This window comes from Blastocystis hominis (genome assembly GCF_000151665.1).
Source record: "Blastocystis hominis, Singapore isolate B (sub-type 7) whole genome shotgun sequence assembly, scaffold_8".
In the NCBI taxonomy this organism is placed as follows: domain Eukaryota; class Bigyra; order Opalinata; family Blastocystidae; genus Blastocystis; species Blastocystis hominis.
In genome coordinates this window covers 232,054-249,960 of record NW_013171867.1, presented here as the reverse complement: position 1 = coordinate 249,960, position 17,907 = coordinate 232,054, and the positions used below count along the sequence as shown (strand labels likewise).

Genomic DNA, 17,907 nt, shown 5'->3' with positions numbered 1-17,907 from the left:
CATCCATTTTAGAAATAGAGTACTATACACTATTTCCTATTGATTCCAGTGGAATGACACCCTTTCGTATCCATTCCTTTTTTCAGCCGTAAACACATTCACAATCTGCAAATCAGCATTGAAATAGCTATCTCGTTTCAAAATATTGCCCTAGAACCATAGTGTTTCGTCACTCTCTACTGTGCTCACGTAATAGAACCGTGGAACTCTGGAACAGAATCATTTTCTTCTCTATCACAAAGGTAGGTAGCTCCATATGTACGTAATCACGTAGAACGATGCCTGAGGTGCATTATAAGAATCAAACAGTGACTGGTAATGATGCTGCTTCTTATGTTGCGTACGTGCCTCCGATGGGCGTTTCCGTATAGGTACCAGTTCTGTGACAATTGCTTCATTTACCCGATTACTCCTTCTACTCCGATGGCTACCAATTGCGATGCTTATGCCAGCCGCGGAATGAAGAATGTGTTTGGCCAGGTTGGGTAGGTTGCAGCCTCGTTCTGTGATATTTAAGTACGGTCGTGGAGATGCAGTCCGAGGCTGGAGCGTCTGGTGCTGTTCACGGAGCTCTGGTGGGAGGAGGTCTCTGCTCGACCTTCACTTGCTCTCAGGGACTGTTGCTGATGATTCCCAACATGTACAAGATTGCTGGAGAGATGCTTCCCTGCGTGTTCCACGTCTCTGCCCGTTCTGTGGCGGGTCAGGCTCTGTGCATCTACGGTGAGCACTCGGATATCATGGCTTGCCGCTCTACGGGTTTCAGCTTCCTGTGCTCCCAGTCGGTGCAAGAAGCGCACGACATTGCTTTATGCGCGCATATAGCGTCCCTTCGTGCGAGTCTTCCCTTCGTGCACTTCTTCGATGGCTTCCGCACGTCGCACGAGACGACGAACATCCGCGTGATCGACGAGGAGTCCATGAAGCAGTTCGTTCCCTGGGAGGCGGTGCGTCGTCACCGCGCGCGCGCTGTGAACCCCAACCACCCCGACCTGCGCGGCACGGCGCAGAGCCCCGACATCTACATGCAGTGCGTGGAGGCGGGCAACGCTGCCTACACGCAGGTGCCCGAGATCGTGGACAAGGTGTTCGAGGAGATGGCGCCGGTGTTCGGTCGCCGCTACCGCCTGTTCGAGTACTACGGCGCGGAGGACGCGGAGGACGTGGTGGTGTGCATGGGATCGGGCGCCAACGTGGTGCACGAGACGGCGAACTATCTGAACGCGCGCGGCAGCAAGGTGGGCGTGCTGAAGGTGCGTCTGTTCCGTCCGTGGAGCGTGAAGCACTTCCTGGAGGTACTGCCCAAGACCGTGAAGCGCATCGCCGTGCTGGACCGAAGCAAGGACGCGGCGGCCATCGGCGAGCCGCTGTATCTGGACGTGTGCACGTCGTTCAGCACCGGGGAGACGGAGCTGCGCCCGATGATCATCGGCGGCCGCTACGGACTGGGATCGAAGGACTTCACGCCCGGGCAGGCGATGTCGGTGTTCCAGAACCTCCGCGCCGAGAAGCCGATCCGCAGCTTCAGCGTGGGTATCAACGATGATGTGACGTACCGCTCGCTGCCGCAGCTGCCCGAGCCGGACACGGTGCCCGCGGGCATCTACCAGGCGATCATGTGGGGCATGGGATCGGACGGCACGGTGTCGGTGTCGAAGACGATCATGAAGATCCTGGGAGATTACCACAACCTGAACGTGCAGGGCTACTCCGAGTACGAGGCCAAGAAGTCGAACGGCTGGAGCGTGAACTACCTGCGCTACGGCAAGGAGCCGATCGACTGTCCGTACAACATTCGCTGCGCGGACTACGTGTCGTGCAGCAAGAGCTCCTATCTGTACAAGTTCGACATGTTCTCCGCGCTGAAGGAGAACGGAATCTTCCTGCTGAACACGAGCGCGACCACGCTGGAGGAGATGGAGGCGCTGCTGCCCGGGAAGGCGAAGCGCATCCTGGCGCGGAAGAACGCGCGGCTGTTCGTGGTGGACGCGACGGCGCTGGCGGGCAAGTACCATCTGGGGAAGTACGTGAACACGACGATGGGAATCGTGTACTTCAAGCTGACGGGCTGCATGGACGTGGAGGAAGTGGTGCCGATCATGAAGAAGATGGTGGAGAAGACGTACATCAAGAAGGGCGAGCACATCGTGCGCAACAACTGGGACTGCATCGACAACTCGCTGGAGGCGGTGCACCAGATCGAGTATCCGCGCGAGGCGTGGATGAACGCGGAGGTGGAGAAGCCGCACGAGATCGAGGGCGCTCCCGAGTTCGTGAACAAGGTGATGCTGCCGATCGTGCGCTACGAGGGCGACAATCTGCCGGTGTCGGTGTTCCGTCCCGGCGGCGTGATGCCTTCCGGCACGACGCGGTACGAGAAGCGAGGCATCGCCATCATGAACCCCGAGTGGCAGATCGACAAGTGCATCCAGTGCAACCAGTGCGCCACCGTGTGTCCGCACGCCTGCATTCGCCCCGTGCTGCTCACCGAGGAGGAGGCCGCGAAGGCGCCGGAGGGCTTCAAGACGCTCAAGGCGACGGGCGGCGGCGCGCTGAACAACATGCGGTTCCGCATCCAGGTGTCGCCTCTGGACTGCACGGGCTGCCAGCTGTGCGTGGAGGCGTGCGGCGACGACGCGCTGGTGATGAAGGACTTCGAGGTGATGAAGACGCAGGAGGCGGCGAACTGGGAGTACGCGATGACGGTGCCGAGCAAGGGCGACCTGGTGGGCCGCAACGACGTGCGCTCGGTGCAGTTCCACCAGCCCATGCTGGAGTTCAGCGGCGCGTGCGATGGCTGCGGTGAGACGCCCTACGTGAAGCTGATCACGCAGCTGTTCGGAGAGCGCATGAACATCGCGAACGCGACGGGCTGCTCGTCGATCTGGGGAGGCACGGCCTCGTTCAACCCCTACACGCACAACGCGCGCGGCCAGGGACCCGCGTGGGCCAACTCGCTGTTCGAGGACAACGCCGAGTACGGTCTGGGAATGTCCGTGTCCGTGTCGCAGCGCCGCCGCGTGCTGCGCGAGAACGTGGAGGCGCTGCTGAAGGAGGAGGCCGCGACGCTGCCCGAGGGACTCGCCGATTTGCTGGCGGAGTGGCTGGAGAACTACAGCGATGGCCGCCGCTGCCAGAGCGTGGCGAACCAGGTGATGGACGTGCTGAGCGGCCTGGAGGGCAAGGAAGTGTCCGCCAAGCTGGCCGCGGTGATCCGCGACCGCGATCTGTTCCCGAAGATCTCGCAGTGGATCATCGGAGGCGACGGCTGGGCGTACGATATCGGCTACGGAGGCGTGGACCACGTGCTGTCGACCGGCGAGGACGTGAACATCGTGGTGCTGGACACGGAGATGTACTCGAACACGGGCGGCCAGAAGTCGAAGGCCACGCCCATGTCCGCCGTGCAGCAGTTCGCCGCGGGCGGTAAGTTCACGCACAAGAAGGAGATGGGCTTGATGGCCATGTCCTACCGCAACGTGTACGTGGCCTCCGTGGCGCTCTACGCCGACATGGCGCAGGCGATCCGCGCGTTCAACGAGGCCGAGTCGTACAACGGACCGTCCATCATCTTCTGCTACTGCCCCTGCCTGATGCAGAACGTCGTGCCCGCGATGCGCGCTACCTTCAAGGAGGTGGAGCTGGCGGTGAAGTCGGGCTACTGGCCGCTCTACCGCTACGACCCGCGTCTCAGCGCTAACGGCAAGAACGCCTTCCAGCTGGACTACAAGAAGGATCTGAGCGATGACCTCAAGAACTTCCTGGCCAACGAGCGCCGATTCTTGGAGCTCAATCGCACGCGTCCGCAGGTGGCCGAGGAGCTGCACGCCGAGCTGAAGAACCATCTCCAGGAACGCCACGACGACTTCGTGCGTCGCGCCATGCCCCTCGCCAAGCTGGCTGCCGCTTCGGCGACGAGTTCTGGATCTGGATCAAGCTACGAACTGACGATTCTGTACGGATCGGAGACGAACCACTCGAAGGATCTGGCGCTGACGCTGATGCAGGAGGCGGAGGCGCGCCAGGTGGAGGTGACGGTGAACGAGCTGGACGAGATGAGCATGGAGGACCTGGCGACGAAGAAGCACGTGGTGATCCTGTGCTCGACGGCGGGCAACGGCGAGTTCCCGAAGAACGCGAAGGCCTTCTTCGCGGAGGCGAGCAAGGAGCATCCCAGCGACCTGCTGAAGAACGTGGAGATCCACGTGTTCGGTCTGGGCGACTCGAGCTTCGCCAACTACAACGCGGCGGCGAAGCAGATCCACGCCCGTCTGCAGGCCCTGGGCGCCAAGTCGATCGACCTGACGCTGGCGAACGACCAGGATCCGGAGCGCTACATGACGGCGTGGGAGAACTGGGTGCCGGTGTTCTGGGAGCAGAGCGGCGTGCCCGAGCCGGTCTACGAAGGCGTGCCGCCCAGCAACTTCGCGGTGTCCGTGAAGGACGCGAGCGCGCACGTGTCGCGGCGCCGCTTCCTGCCCGGCGACGCGCAGCTGATCCCGCTGGTGAAGAAGACGCGGATGACGCCGGTGGACTACGACCGCAACATCATGCACCTGGTGTTCGACCTGGACAAGACGGACATCCGCTACAAGGTGGGCGACGCGCTGGCGATCTACCCCAAGAACACGGACGCGCTGGTGCAGCGCTTCTGCGCGTACCTGGCGCAGGACGCGGAGACGATCGTGGGCATCGCGAGCAGCAGCGAGTCCCTGGCGGACAAGTTCCCCAAGACCACCACGGTGGGCAAGATCGCGGCGGAGATCCTCGACCTCGCGGGCCGTCCTTCGCGCAAGCTCTTCAAGACCATGAGCTACTTCGCGGAGGGTGACGAGGCCGCGCAGCTGGCGGCGCTTTCGCGCGGCGAGGGCGAGCTGGCGCAGCGCTTCGCGGCGGAGACGGCGAGCGTGATGGACGTGCTGGAGCACTTCCGCTGCCGCGTGGACCTGGCGCACCTGCTGGAAGTGGTGCCCGCGATCAAGCCGCGCCTGTACTCGATCGCCTCGTCGCAGCTGCGCGACCCGCACCTGCTGGAGCTGTGCATCGTGGTGAACACGTGGAAGACGGCGTCGGGCGCGGAGAAGACGGGACTGTGCACGGGCTACCTGGACGGCCTGGACCTCAGCAACGGACCCGTGCAGGTCGCCGTGTCGGTGAACGGCGGAGCGCTGTTCATGCCCGAGGACAGCTCGGCGCCGCTGCTGATGGCGGGTCTGGGCACGGGCATCGCGCCGTTCCGCGCGTTCGTGCAGGAGAAGGCCGTGCAGAAGCACAGCGGCAAGACGATCGGCGACGTGGTCTTCATGATGGGACTGCGCTACCGCGCGAAGGAGTTCCTGTTCGGCGAGGAGTTCGAGGCGCTGGAGAAGGAGGGCGTGATCAGCCACCTGCTGCCCGCGTTCTCGCGCGACCAGGCGCAGAAGGTGTACATCCAGCACAAGGTGGAGGAGAATCCAGCGCTGGTCTGCGACGTGCTCGTCGAAAAGAAGGGATACTTCTTCTATTGCGGACCTGCTGGAAGCGTGCCCACCGCCATCGAAAAGGCTATTCTCAAGGCCTTCGAGAGCGTGTATAAGAAGAGCGAGCAGGAGGCCATGGACATGCTGAACAGCATCAAGAACGAGGGAAGATATGTCGTCGAGGCCTGGTCGTAAGGGCGATCGAAGGATGGGTCGGATGGGTTTAAAGGATTGCACAGTATTGTGGAGCAAGTTGCTTGATTGATTTTAGTCTTGTTTGTTGAGAATCAGGATGTGTATGGAATGCTAGGAAAGGGAAATCTATATTTTGTGTGATTCTTTCATGAGTTGTGTGAATAAGAAAAAAGGAAAAGGTAGCACACAGTGGGACTTGAACCCACAATCTCTTGCTCCGTAGGCAAGCGCCTTATCCAATTAGGCTATGCGTGCACCGACAACGTTCTCAATTCGAAATATTTATGGAGCAAGTCATGTATAGTGATTATAATAGTTTGTCATTGGGTACTAAAACCTATACAGTTTCTGAAGTATAGCTGTCTAGTGTGAACTATGAACTGCAGGCGCGTGTTCTTATTTTTGTGTAAGTAATAAAAGGTATTTGTTACAGTTAGATTTATTGTTGTGTGCTGTTGTGAATTCCAAATCTCTTTTACGGGGAGAGAGCAGCGGTAATCCAAACAATGACTTGGTTTCTTTTAAGTCAGTCAATGGTTTCCAATCTTTGTTTTGTACTTATTTTAGATGTAATCGCTACCAGTCATGGTTCTCAATCCGCTTTTGTATCAAATGATCTAAGCGACCGACGCCTGAAGAGTAAAAAAGGTCGTAAGAGTAAAAAGTCCAAGAAACATGTATCGGAGGATTCTGATACTAAGGAAAGCTTGAAAGTAAGATTCTTTATCCTTTGAATATGCTGTAGACCAAGTCAGAACTAATAACCAGTTCAAGCAACAATAGCGAGGATGGTGATAAAATTCTCAACGATATTGAAAATGGTGTTGCAGTCAAAGACGATAACAAGGTATCTGAAGAGGATATCAAGGAGAAGGACTTGAATGAGCAGAAGGAAGCAGAGGAAGAAAGTTTGGATGCTAAAATAGAAAGAGAGGCTTTGAAAGCAGAGAATAAGGCGATGGAGGAAACTGAAGAAGAGGAGGAAAAACCCAGGAAGAAGGCAGAAGAGAAAGAGACTGAGGAAGAGGAAGAGGTAGAAGAAGAAAAGCCTAAAAAGAAAACTGTAAAGAAAGTAGTAGAGGAAGAAGAGGAAGAGGAGGAGAAACCCAAAGAAAAGGCTGAGAAGAAGGAGGAAGAAGCCACTGAAGAAGAGGAAGAGGAAGAAGAGGAGAAACCCAAGAAGAAAGAAGTTGTAAAAGAGGAAAAGGAGGAAGAAGAAGAAGAAGAAGAAGAAAAGCCAAAAAAGAAAACTGTGAAGAAGGAAGAAGCTACTGAAGAAGAGGAGGAAGAAGAAGCTGAAGAAGAGAAGCCTAAAAAGAAGGAAACTGTGAAAGAGGAAGAGGAAGAAGAAGAAGAAGCTGAAGAAGAGAAGCCTAAAAAGAAGACTGTCAAAGAAGAAACTGAAGAAACTGAAGAAACTGAAGAAGCTGAAGAAGAGGAGGAAGAAAAACCGAAGAAAACGGTTGTGAAAGAGAAAGAGGAAACCGAGGATGAAGGGGATGAAGAGGAAGAAAAGCCCAAGGAAAAGGCTGAGAAGAAAGAAGTCGCTAAAGAGGAAGAGGAAACCGAGGACGAAGGGGATGAAGAGGAAGATAAGCCCAAAGAAAAGGCTGAGAAGAAGGAAACTGTGAAAGAAGAAGAAGAAGAGGAGGAGGAAGATAAGCCTAAAAAGAAGAAAACTGTGAAAGAGGCTGAAGAGGAAGAGGAGGAAGAAGAGGAAGAGAAGCCTAAAAAGAAGACTGTGAAGAAGGAGGAAGAAGAAGAAGAGGAAGAAGAAGAAAAACCCGTAGAAAAGGCGGAGAAAAAGAAAACTAAGAAAGAAGAAACGACTGAGGAGGAGGAAGAAGAAGAAGAAGAAGAGAAACCCAAGAAGAAGACCGTGAAGAAGGAGGAAGAGGCCACTGAAGAAGAGGAAGAAGAAGAAGAGAAGCCGAAAGAAAAGACTGAGAAGGAAACTGTGAAAGAAGAGGAAAAGGAGGAAGAAGAAGAAGAAGAGAAGCCAAAAAAGAAAACTGTGAAGAAAGAGGAAGCTACTGAAGAAGAGGAAGAGGAGGAAGAAGAAGAGAAGCCAAAAAAGAAAACTGTCAAAGAAGAGGAAGAAGAGGAAGAGGAAGAGAAGCCAAAAAAGAAGGAAACTGTCAAAGAAGAGGAAGAGGAGGAAGAAGAAGAAGAGAAGCCTAAAAAGAAGACTGTGCAGAAGGAGGAAGCTACTAAAGAAGAAGAAGAAGAGGAGGAGGAGGAAAAGACTGAGAAAGCAGAAGAAGAGAAGCCGAAAGAGAAAGAAACTGAAACTGAAACTGAAACTGAAACTGAATCGGAAGAAAAAGAAAAAGAAAAAGAGGAAGAGGAAGAAGAAACTCCCAAGGAAAAGGCTGAAAAGAAGGAGGAAACCACTGAAGAGGAGGAAGAGGAAGAGGAAGAAAAGCCGAAAGTGCAGAAGAAAGTAATGAAAGTCAAGGAGGCTGAAGAGACGGAAGAAACCGAAACCGAAGAAAAGGAAAAAGAAACCGAAGAAAAACAAGAAGAAACTGAAGAAACTGAAGAGGCTGAAGAGGAAGAGAAGCCGAAGAAGAAGGCTGCAAAGAAAATAGTAGAGGAAGAGGAAGAAACGGCAAACGAAGAGGAAGAAGAGGAAGAAGTTCCAAAGAAGAAGAAGGCTTCCAAATCGAAGTCTAAGAAAACGCAGAAGAAGCAAAAAGCCTCAAAGAAAGTGGTGGAAGAGGAGGAAGACAACGACGACGACGAAGAAGAAGACGCCGCCAATGCCGATTCTGCGAATAACGACAACACCAACACAAATGATGAGAATGCCAATGATAACGATGGAGAGGATGACCATGACGTGAATTCCCATGACCAAATCGACACTGTGAACTCGGAGCCTCCGCAGCTCAATCTCTCCGTTGCGAGTGTGACTCCCTATTCTGTCGTGCTCAACATCGGAATCGCGAGTCCCACCTACGTTTGGTGCACAGCGCGCCTCGCTTCGGACGCTGCTCCGTCGGTCTACGATCTTCTAGCGATCCCGCAGCACTATTTCTCCGCGTCTGGAAGCTGGGAAATCAACGGTTTGAACGCGCGGACCTCGTACAAGGCGTACTGCTACGCGGAGAACGAATACGGAGTCGCGATGAAGCCTACGATCGAAGATATCGCGCAGACGTTCACGACCGAGGAAGGTAGGAGGATGGCGATAAAGGGTGAAGCGCAGTGGTGATTTCGATCAGCGATATCCATCGAGAGAAGACCACGATCACGTTCAACTACTACACGAACGCGAATCTGCAGTCGGTTTGCTATTTGATGACGATGGCCGGAGCGAAGGAGCGCACCATTCTCCTGGGAAACAAGCACAGAGAGGTCGGCGAGTTCGGCCGCGTGGATCCCAGCAAGTCCTACTTGGTGCAGTGCTTCGTGGGACAGGACGTCAGCAAGGATTCCGCCGTGTTCTATTCGCAGTCGTCGCCGATCGAGATTCCTCGCGAGCCGCGCGAGCAGCTGTGGAATACGGTGATCACGGTTGTTATCTTCGTGTTCCTTCTCGGCGGAGTGATTGGGTTGATCCTGCTCTTCAAGAATCCCGATCTCTTCGATTTCTTCTTCACGCCGTAAGGTCGAAGCATCCGATTGAGTTGTTTAGTCGTGAAGAACCGGAGAAGGCGTCGCTGCTTCGCCGAACGAAGTCGGGCAATTCGCGTATGCAGATCGACGGTTCGTTCGGGAACGGCTGGATCTGCGATGTGTGCCACAGCCGCAACAACGCGGAGGTGTACGTGTGCGCCGTGTGTCACCAGCCTCGCTATGCAGCCACACGCCCATCTTATGAAGGCAATTATGCTTTGGATGGTCGTTCGCGTCAACACTCGTCTACCAAGAATCGATCGCGCCATACTGGAAAGTCGATGCGTCGCGACGCTCATCGACGTTCTCATCGCGATCGTGAGCAGCCCGTAGTCGTTCCTCTTCGCGATGAATCGTAGGAAATGCAAGCCACGGTTCCCATGCCCGTCGCTTATCCTCCTCCCATGTACCAACAGCCTATGCAGCCCATGCAGCCTATGCAGCCCATGCAACCCATGCAGCCTATGCAACCCATGCAGCCTATGCAACCTATGCAACCTGTTAGAACAGCCCGAACCCGAACGACACGTACCATGCAGCCTATTCAGCCTATTCAGCCCATTCAACCTGCCCAGCCTGTCCAGCCTGTCCAGCCTGTCCAACCTGTCCAGTCCGCTCAGCCCGCTCAGCCTGTTCAGCCCACTCAGCCTGTTCAGCCCACTCAGCCCACTGTGGAGACGAAAGTGACGATGGAGCCGGTGCAGCAAGCTACGGTGAATATGGATGCGGGAATGGACTCGGATGTAGGAGCATGGATGGAGAATGATGCGTAGATTTCGGGAGATGAATGGCTGGATGCTGGGGATATGGAGTCATCGAATTAAATAATATATTACTTAATCAATTAAATATTGTTTGACTGTTTGTGAATAAAATGTGTCTACGAATGTGCTAAGGCCTTTATTTGAGGCTAATGTTTGAGGCGTGTCAATAATCACGAGGAAGAGTACATTCGTTCAATAATTTTGCTTAGTTGTCTACATTCAACAAGGAAATTGCTATCACTATCACAAAAAGAACCACAATCTCACCCTCTATTAGCACTTTCGTCATTTCCCAATTGACTCGACTTTTCTATCATTTTTATGTTCAATTTCCCATTTAGAACCTATGGTTATTGCCATACACTCTAATTCCGACATAACTCTACTTCTCTTCACACTCTGCACTCAAAATTCATATTTAAACTACCCACTGCCTATAGAAACCATTCCTATAAAGTTGTCTGAAGAAAAGACGAAGAATAAAAAAACACACAAATATTGGAGTGATTCCTTTTAATTTGCTTTTCTTATAGGAACTTTGATTTAACTGATTTTTTGGTTGTAAGTAGTTGTTTTGTGAGTAAAATCCATTCGGTGTGGATGATTTGGATGCAAAATTGCTAATTCCGATTTGTAGAAAATGTCTGCTCAAATCAGTCTTCGTGGATGCCTTCAGGGCCATAACGGATGGGTGACCTCCATCGCTGCTTCTCCGGCTGATGCCAACACTCTGGTGTCTGCTTCTCGCGATCACACTTGCTTGGTGTGGAATCTCCAGGCGGGTGACATGATTGACGACCCCTCTCTGGTGATGTCTTGCGGAACCCCTGTGAAGTCGCTGCAGGGCCATTCTCACATCGTTGAGGAGGTGAGTCTGTCCGTGGACGGTCAGTACGCTCTGACGGCTTCTTGGGATGGAACGGTGCGTCTGTGGAACGTGAAGACGGGCAAGAGCGAGAAGACGCTGTCGGGTCACAAGAAGGACGTTCTGTCTGTGTGCTTCAGCCCTGACAACCGCCTGATCATGTCTTGCGGCCGCGACCGTACGATCAAGCTGTGGAACACCCTTGGTGAGTGCCAGTTCACTCTGGACAAGGAGAGCCACAACGACTGGGTGACGTGCGTGCGCTTCGTTCCGAACATGGAGGAGAAGCCTCGCATCGTGTCGTGCGGGTACGACAAGCTGGTGAAGGTGTGGAACCTGGAGACGATGAAGGTGGAGTACAACCTGATCGGCCACTCGCAGGTGGTGAACAAGGTGGTGGTCTCTCCGGACGGCGTGCTCTGCGCCTCGGCCGGCAAGGACGGCTGCGTGATCGTGTGGGACCTGGCCAACGGCGTGGAGAACTTCCGCCTGACGCTGGAGGACCCGGTGACGGACCTGGTGTTCTCGCCCGCGAACTACTGGATCGCGGTGGCCACCACGAACGAGATCGTGCTGTTCGATCTGGAGACCAAGGAGCGCGTCGCCAGCGTCAAGCCCGAGTTCCCGCCTCGCTCGGCCAAGGCTCTCGTGCCCTACTGCACCTCGCTCTGCTGGTCGCTCGACGGAGCCACGCTCTTTGCCGGATACACCGATAATGTGATCCGTGTCTGGGAGGTCAAGGCCATGTAAGCGCGGAGAAAAAGCGGATTGGAGTGGTCAAAGTTCTGTTTTGTTGAGAATGTGTTTGTTGAAAACGGGAGGGAAGATGGAGCGGTTAAGGAAAGGATCGGCATGGGTCTGTGTTGTGAGGTGAAGAGATGGAACGTGGCAGGAGGTTGTAAGATCTTTCCGTTCTGATGAAAACGGAAATCTCGATCTAATCGGGAGTGCAGATATGAGGATTATTAATAAAGATTCCCTATATAAATCGTGATTCAAAGTAAATTGGATTCTGCCGTGGAATTGGAAAATCATCGTATTTCGTTCAATTTCTATCTGAATAAAAACCTACAAATATGTCTGACGATTTCTTTGCTGATGGTAGGTGCTTGGTGGCAATAAGAGGTGCTCAATAACCTGTTTTTTGAACATGTGGTGCCTTGCGATCTGGATCTATGATTAATTATTCACTTTGATGGATCTAACCGTTCTCTAGATTTCCAGGGTAATGCGGCCGCTGATCAGCCTGTGGATGTAAGATCGCAGGTCTATCGCTAATCTGTAGGATCCTTTCGCTGATGCCCCTGATCAGAGCAACGATGTGGCTGAGGATCCGTTTGGAGAGGCTGCCCCTGCTGCTGCTCCTCTTCCTGCTGCTCCCGTCGTGGATGAGTTCAAATTCACCCGCGAGTGGAACATGCAATTCAGAGAGCGCTGCGAGGCCAAGGATAAGGCTGCCATGGAGAAGAAGCAGGAAATCCTCAAGGCTGCTCGTGACGAGCTGCTTGCCTGGAGCGAAGAGAGAAAGAAGAAGCTGGCTTCCAAGGCCGAGATGAATCGTGAGGAGGAGTCGAAGCTGAAGGAAGGAATGGAGCAGGATATGGACTGTGCGAATCCTTGGGAGCGTGTGAACAAGCTGGTTGACATGAGCGCTCAGGGAGAGCATGACATGGGAAGAATGAAGCAAGTTATGATCAGAATGAAGAATGATGCTGCTAAGAATTAAAGTGATCTGCTGCGCTTTTTTTCTGTTTGATACTAGTACGACACTGCATTGTTTGTTAGAATCGTTTTTGGGTGTTAGCGAAACATGCCAACTGCAAAGCAGGTCCGTGGAACATACTCTGTAGGGAATGAAAAGAGGAGTTAGTGGCAGAACAGGTTGGCGATGCGAAAAGGCAGGCAAAACAAGCTGAAAGCTATGAGAGAAGGGAAGATTCGCAAACCAACGAAGGAAATTGGTCTGCCGCACTTTGGAAGTGAAAAGCAGAAGCTTGAGCAGAGAGTCAAAACAGATATATTGGTTATGATGAGTAGAGCAAGTTGATGAAGCAGAGAGTGCAGCAAGCGGTGGAGTCGGTCCAGAACGAATTTGAGGGCAATGGAAACAAAAGTAATATATCTGTATGTTGCCTCCTTGATTTCTTGACGAATAGATTGAAAGTATGGTGCAACAAGCTCAGATGAAGACAGAGCAGTTTGAAAAGAATCGGAAACTGGAAGACCAGAGCTTTGTAGTCTCTGCTGCATTTATTTTACCTGTGTAGCAAACGCAATCTCTAAAAGAGGATCGTGCCGCCCAGCAAACGCGCCGTACGTTTTTCCGCCAGCTAAAAGAAGTCATAAACAAAAGCGATGTGATTATCATGGTTTTGGATGCTCGTGACCCCATGGTATCGTTCATCATCTTTCCTCTCTCTCCCAGGGTTGCCGCAGCAAGCTCATCGAGCACAAAATCCTCGAGAAAGATCCCAACAAGCGAATCATTCTTCTAGTCAACAAAATCGATCTCGTTCCCAAGCAAGTCGCTCTCACTGTTTCCACTGTTTCTCCTTTTCGATCCACTAGTGGCTCTCTCTGCTTCGCCAAGAATACCCCACCATTCTCTTCAAAGCCTCCACCCAGTCCCAGCGCTCGCATCTCGGTCGCAACGACATGAACATCCGTAATGCGAACAGCACGCTCATGGCGAGCAGCGTCTGTCTCGGCGCCGACAGCCTCCTCCAGCTCCTCAAAAACTACTGCCGCACCAACGGCGTGAAAACCTCGATCACGGTCGGCATCATCGGCTATCCGAACGTCGGCAAATCCTCTCTCATCAACTCGCTGAAGCGCTCGCGCGCCGTCGGCGTCTCCTCGACGGCCGGCTTCACGCGGACGGTGCAGGTAGCCGAGGAGGCCGCGGTGGAGCGTAGGAAATCCAGATCGATCGGAACATTTCGCTGCTGGACTGTCCGGGCATCATTTTCAACAGCAACAACAAGTCCTACCTGCTCCGCAACTGCGTCGACGTCCACGTTCGCGAGTTTGTGCGCTCCCTCACGCCCAGGAACTCGAGGATCCCGAGGGAACCGTCGAGCAGATGATGCGGTCGCTGCCCAAGAACCTCCAGTATCTCCAGGCCTTCTACCAGATTCCCGCCTTCCGCGATGGTAGCGATGGATCCCCGCGGTGAGCTCTAGCGCACGAGATGCTGGCGTACGTGGCACGCGCGCGAGGGAAGCTGAAACGCGGAGGAATTCCGGATCTGCGCGCGGCGGCGTATATCGTGATCGGCGATTTCAACAGCGGAATGATCCCGTTTTATGTGAAGCCGCCGCAGCGATTGCTGGCCGCGCAGTAGGGATGAGAGAGAGCGGAGATGCGGCGTAGAGGCGAGGGGCTGAAGATCGTGGGAGAGTTCTCGGAGACGTTCAATGTGGGCGCGCTGGGCGATGAAAACGTGAATGTGGTGCAGAACGTGGAGTCGGTTTTCGATGTGGAGGTGAGGGAAGGAAGTGAGGAATAGGATGATCGGTTCTTGGTGCTGGATGCGGAGGAGGAGGAAGAAGAGGAAGAGGAGATGGAGGAGATCCCGATGCTGAATCGACATGTGTTTGGGAAGAAGGAAATGGGAGGAGAGAGTCGGATTGAGAGTCGGGAGGAGATTTTGGAACAGAGACAGGCGATGTTGGAAGAGGAGATCATGAAGGAGGACGCGATGGATGATTTGGAGGACGCAAATGGAGGCATGAGCGAGGAAATGGACTATGGAGGCGCGTTCGTGCAGTGAGGAAAGGGAGAGAAGGATCGTTTATTGTTTGATTGAATGAGGATGTGTTTGTTTGGAAATCGAAAGAAATTGATTGAATGAAAAGGAAGGCGGTGAATGAGAGAATGAAAGTGAAGTGGAATCAATCGAATGAAGAGTAGCGATCGATCGATCAATCGATCGATTGATCCATTCATCAGATTACTCTCTGATTCATTGATTCATAGATTCATAGATTCATTGATTGTTTCGCTCAAACACCGCACAACAAGGCTTATAATTTCTTTCCGCTCCACGCTCTCTGGAAATAGTCTTCCGGGTGATAGTTCTCGGGATGGCGGGATCGCTCCAGGATCTCCTTCTTCCACGACCGCATCAATCCCTCGATCGGCCAGATGGCCGCATCCGCGAGACCGCAGATGGTGTGCAGCTCGATCTGCGTTCCGATCTCCATGAGCATGTCGATCTCTCTCTCCTCGAGCTGTCCTCTCTCCATTCGGCACATGATATCGTACACCCACGGCAGTCCCTCGCGGCACGGCGTGCACTGTCCGCACGATTCGTGCATATAGAAGTGCGACAGATTCCGAATCGCCGCCATCTACCCATCACCTCTTCCTCTCTCTCTCTCACCATATCCGTCGATTTGTCCATCACGATCACGGCCGCGGAGCCCAGTCCCGACTTGAACGATCCCAGCGAGTCGTAGTCCATCAGCGCCACATCGCACATGTCCTACCGTCCATCTTCCTCTCCGCACCCACTTTATTCAGCGCGCGCGTCGACGCGCCTCCGGGGATCACCGCCTGCAAATTGTCCCAGCCTCCGCGCACGCCGCCCGCGTGCTTCTCGAGCAGCTCGCGCAGCGAGATCGACATTTCCTCCTCCACCACGCACGGGTTGTTCACGTGTCCGCTGATCGCGAACAGCTTCACGCCCGCGTTGTTCTTCCGGCCGAACCCCGCGAACCACTCCGGGCCGCGCCGCAGGATCGTCGGCGACACCGACACCGTCTCGCAGTTCGTCACCGTCGTCGGACACCCGTACAGACCCGCGTTCGCGGGGAATGGCGGCTTCAGACGCGGCTTGCCCTGCTTGCCCTCCAGCGACTCCAGCTGCGCAGACTCCTCTCCGCAGACGTACGCGCCCGCGCCGCGGTGCACGAAGACGTCGAAGTTGTACCCGGTGCCGCAGGCGTTTCGCCCGAGGAAGCCTTTTTGATAGGCTTCGTGGATCGCCTCCTCCAGACGGATGCTCTCGTTGTAGAACTCTCCGCGGATGTAGATGTACGCCGCACGCGCGTGCATGGCGTAACCTGCTACCAAACAGCCTTCCACCAGGGCGTGCGGGTCCTTCCGGATGATCTCGCGATCCTGATTAGGGTGAGGACATGGCTACAAGGCCTACTTTGCAGGTTCCGGGCTCGGACTCATCGCAGTTTACCACTAAAAAGTTCGGACGACCGTCCTTGGAGGCTTTGGGCATGAAACTCCACTTCAAACCGGAAGGGAAGGCAGCGCCTCCTCGTCCACGCAGACCCGACGCTTTGATATCCGCAATGATCTGATCGGGACCCATTTCCAGAAGCTCCTTGGTCTTGTACCAGAAACCACGCTCCATGGCACTATCAATATGCCAATCATACTGGCTGTAAAGGTTTGTAAAGATACGATCTTGATCCTACGCGTTCAGCTCCGAAATAACAAACTACAGACAGACCTCCGTGATGTCTCTCTGGGGGTGGTGGGGGAGCAGCAGCGGCATTACCAGCAGCGGGGGCAGCGGGCCCAGCAGCGAAAGAGCGAGCAACGACTCTATAAACGCTAGGCTTGCTCACTACACAAATTAGCCCCTGATTTTATTGGAGTCCTACCGCAACTTCTAATTCCTCTTGTCAATAGCGTCTGCATTTGGCTGTATTCTGAGAAAGGGGAAGCATGTCGGAAGTGTATGTCGACGTACCGATATTGTGTATGATCTGATCCTCCAATCGAAAAAACCAGTAAGATTAGAATAATTAGAAAAATGGAATGTGTGATAGCCACTGTACGTACATTAGGTTGGAGTGAAATGATGGAGAGTGTTTTGTTGTTTTCTCTTACAACAAGCTGTAAATAGGATAGAATATAATAGAGATCAACTGTATATACACGGATCTTTAGAATTCACAAAGATTGCTATGATTGTGGGATCCCCCAATATGAGAGTTTTGGCACACATTTCACAAATATGCTGTTGGAGGTTTGTATCGACCGTGTGGAATCTGCTATTAACGCAGAACGTGGAGGAGCGGGAAGAGTCGAAGTATTGAATGGTTTTTGGAAAGCGCTTACATTTGCAGTTATGCGATAATCTCATCGACGGAGGAACTACCCCCAGTTATGGAATGATAAGTAGGATATGATTATCTCAAACCATGCTGTAGAAACGGTGAAAAACGCGATTAACATTCCTGTAAATGTCATTATTCGTCCCCGAGGTGGAGATTTTTACTACAATGAAAACGAGGTATTTTTTGAGGGACCTAGTTGATGGTAGATGCAGATCATGATCGAGGATATCTTGGCCTGCAAGAGTATCGGAGTGAAGTGGAGAACGGCAAACAGTATTGATTTGTAGTGGTGTTGTCATTGGTTGCTTAACGAAGGACGGAAAGGTCGATATGGAGAAGAATCGTCGCTTGATTGAAGCTGCCAGACCTTTGAGGTACTCCGTTCTGCTTCTCACAACGAGCGTAGTGTTACTTTCCATCGCGCTATCGATATGACGGTCGATCTTCTCGAAGCGACTCGCGTAGGCATCTCGAGTCTTCTTTTTATTGCAGGATTGCATTGCCTTGGGCGTGGATCGCATTCTCACTTCCGGAGGCGTATATCTATGGACTGCTCTTCACTGTAGTGCAACACGGTCATGGAGGGCAAGGAAACCATCAAAGAGATGCGCAAAATCGCAGAAGGCCGATTGCAAATCATGGCTGGAGGCGGCGTGACAGCGACGAACATCCGCGAGCTTGTTGAGTTCACGGGCATCAAAGAAGTGCATGGAAGCGGTAGGGGATGGGAAGAGGAAATGTGATTGGCAGCGCGCGATTACGTGGAGAGCGAGATGGAGTATCGAAAGGAAGGCGTGTTCATGGGCGGAGAGAAGAAGAACACACAGGAATTGGAGTTCAAATGGAAACAAACAAGCGAAGCGATGGTGAAGCAGTTCGTTGGACAGATCGCTGATCTCTGCTCTCTTTGTTGAACAAAC

The 17,907-nt window shown here is 53.3% G+C and overlaps 9 protein-coding genes; 8 read left to right on the top strand and 1 right to left on the bottom strand.

Annotated features, from left to right (window-relative positions):
• Window positions 1-318: 318 nt before the first annotated feature.
• GSBLH_T00004748001 (Pyruvate:NADP+ Oxidoreductase (PNO)) lies at window positions 319-5,729 on the top strand (the record flags this gene model as incomplete). XM_013043709.1 has 2 exons in its annotated part: window positions 319-485; window positions 518-5,729. The coding sequence occupies 2 exons, from the start codon at window positions 319-321 to the stop codon at window positions 5,652-5,654; spliced, it is 5,304 nt and encodes a 1,767-aa protein (XP_012899163.1). The 3' UTR covers window positions 5,655-5,729.
• A 2,331-nt stretch (window positions 5,730-8,060) lies between these two features.
• Window positions 8,061-9,266, top strand: GSBLH_T00004747001 (uncharacterized protein; the record flags this gene model as incomplete). XM_013043708.1 has 2 exons in its annotated part: window positions 8,061-8,833; window positions 8,866-9,266. Exons 1-2 carry the CDS (start codon window positions 8,101-8,103, stop codon window positions 9,264-9,266), a joined length of 1,134 nt encoding a protein of 377 aa, XP_012899162.1. The 5' UTR covers window positions 8,061-8,100.
• Window positions 9,267-9,637: 371 nt separating this feature from the next.
• GSBLH_T00004746001 (uncharacterized protein) lies at window positions 9,638-10,131 on the top strand (the record flags this gene model as incomplete). XM_013043707.1 has 2 exons in its annotated part: window positions 9,638-10,018; window positions 10,049-10,131. 2 exons carry the CDS (start codon window positions 9,638-9,640, stop codon window positions 10,097-10,099), a joined length of 432 nt encoding a protein of 143 aa, XP_012899161.1. The 3' UTR covers window positions 10,100-10,131.
• Window positions 10,132-10,531: 400 nt separating this feature from the next.
• GSBLH_T00004745001 (uncharacterized protein) lies at window positions 10,532-11,704 on the top strand. XM_013043706.1 has 1 exon: window positions 10,532-11,704. The coding sequence occupies exon 1, from the start codon at window positions 10,680-10,682 to the stop codon at window positions 11,652-11,654; it is 975 nt and encodes a 324-aa protein (XP_012899160.1). The 5' UTR covers window positions 10,532-10,679; the 3' UTR covers window positions 11,655-11,704.
• A 260-nt stretch (window positions 11,705-11,964) lies between these two features.
• On the top strand, window positions 11,965-12,675 carry GSBLH_T00004744001 (uncharacterized protein). XM_013043705.1 has 3 exons: window positions 11,965-12,005; window positions 12,121-12,158; window positions 12,190-12,675. The coding sequence occupies exons 1-3, from the start codon at window positions 11,981-11,983 to the stop codon at window positions 12,628-12,630; spliced, it is 504 nt and encodes a 167-aa protein (XP_012899159.1). The 5' UTR covers window positions 11,965-11,980; the 3' UTR covers window positions 12,631-12,675.
• A 15-nt stretch (window positions 12,676-12,690) lies between these two features.
• Window positions 12,691-14,247, top strand: GSBLH_T00004743001 (uncharacterized protein; the record flags this gene model as incomplete). XM_013043704.1 has 10 exons in its annotated part: window positions 12,691-12,750; window positions 12,781-12,909; window positions 12,942-13,028; window positions 13,061-13,138; window positions 13,172-13,297; window positions 13,330-13,440; window positions 13,473-13,790; window positions 13,820-13,921; window positions 13,954-14,056; window positions 14,087-14,247. The coding sequence occupies exons 1-10, from the start codon at window positions 12,715-12,717 to the stop codon at window positions 14,245-14,247; spliced, it is 1,251 nt and encodes a 416-aa protein (XP_012899158.1). The 5' UTR covers window positions 12,691-12,714.
• Window positions 14,248-14,265: 18 nt separating this feature from the next.
• Window positions 14,266-14,676, top strand: GSBLH_T00004742001 (uncharacterized protein; the record flags this gene model as incomplete). Its single annotated transcript, XM_013043703.1, has 2 exons — window positions 14,266-14,382; window positions 14,413-14,676. The coding sequence occupies 2 exons, from the start codon at window positions 14,266-14,268 to the stop codon at window positions 14,674-14,676; spliced, it is 381 nt and encodes a 126-aa protein (XP_012899157.1).
• Window positions 14,677-14,919: 243 nt separating this feature from the next.
• Window positions 14,920-16,565, bottom strand: GSBLH_T00004741001 (subunit NuoF (NDUFV1); the record flags this gene model as incomplete). XM_013043702.1 has 6 exons in its annotated part: window positions 14,920-15,256; window positions 15,289-15,390; window positions 15,420-16,028; window positions 16,063-16,335; window positions 16,367-16,491; window positions 16,529-16,565. 6 exons carry the CDS (start codon window positions 16,563-16,565, stop codon window positions 14,930-14,932), a joined length of 1,473 nt encoding a protein of 490 aa, XP_012899156.1. The 3' UTR covers window positions 14,920-14,929.
• Window positions 16,566-16,884: 319 nt separating this feature from the next.
• GSBLH_T00004740001 (uncharacterized protein) lies at window positions 16,885-17,901 on the top strand (the record flags this gene model as incomplete). The annotated part of the gene is made up of 9 exons (XM_013043701.1): window positions 16,885-16,959; window positions 16,997-17,048; window positions 17,081-17,163; window positions 17,194-17,243; window positions 17,275-17,361; window positions 17,394-17,448; window positions 17,480-17,524; window positions 17,554-17,704; window positions 17,738-17,901. 9 exons carry the CDS (start codon window positions 16,885-16,887, stop codon window positions 17,899-17,901), a joined length of 762 nt encoding a protein of 253 aa, XP_012899155.1.
• Window positions 17,902-17,907: the final 6 nt, after the last annotated feature.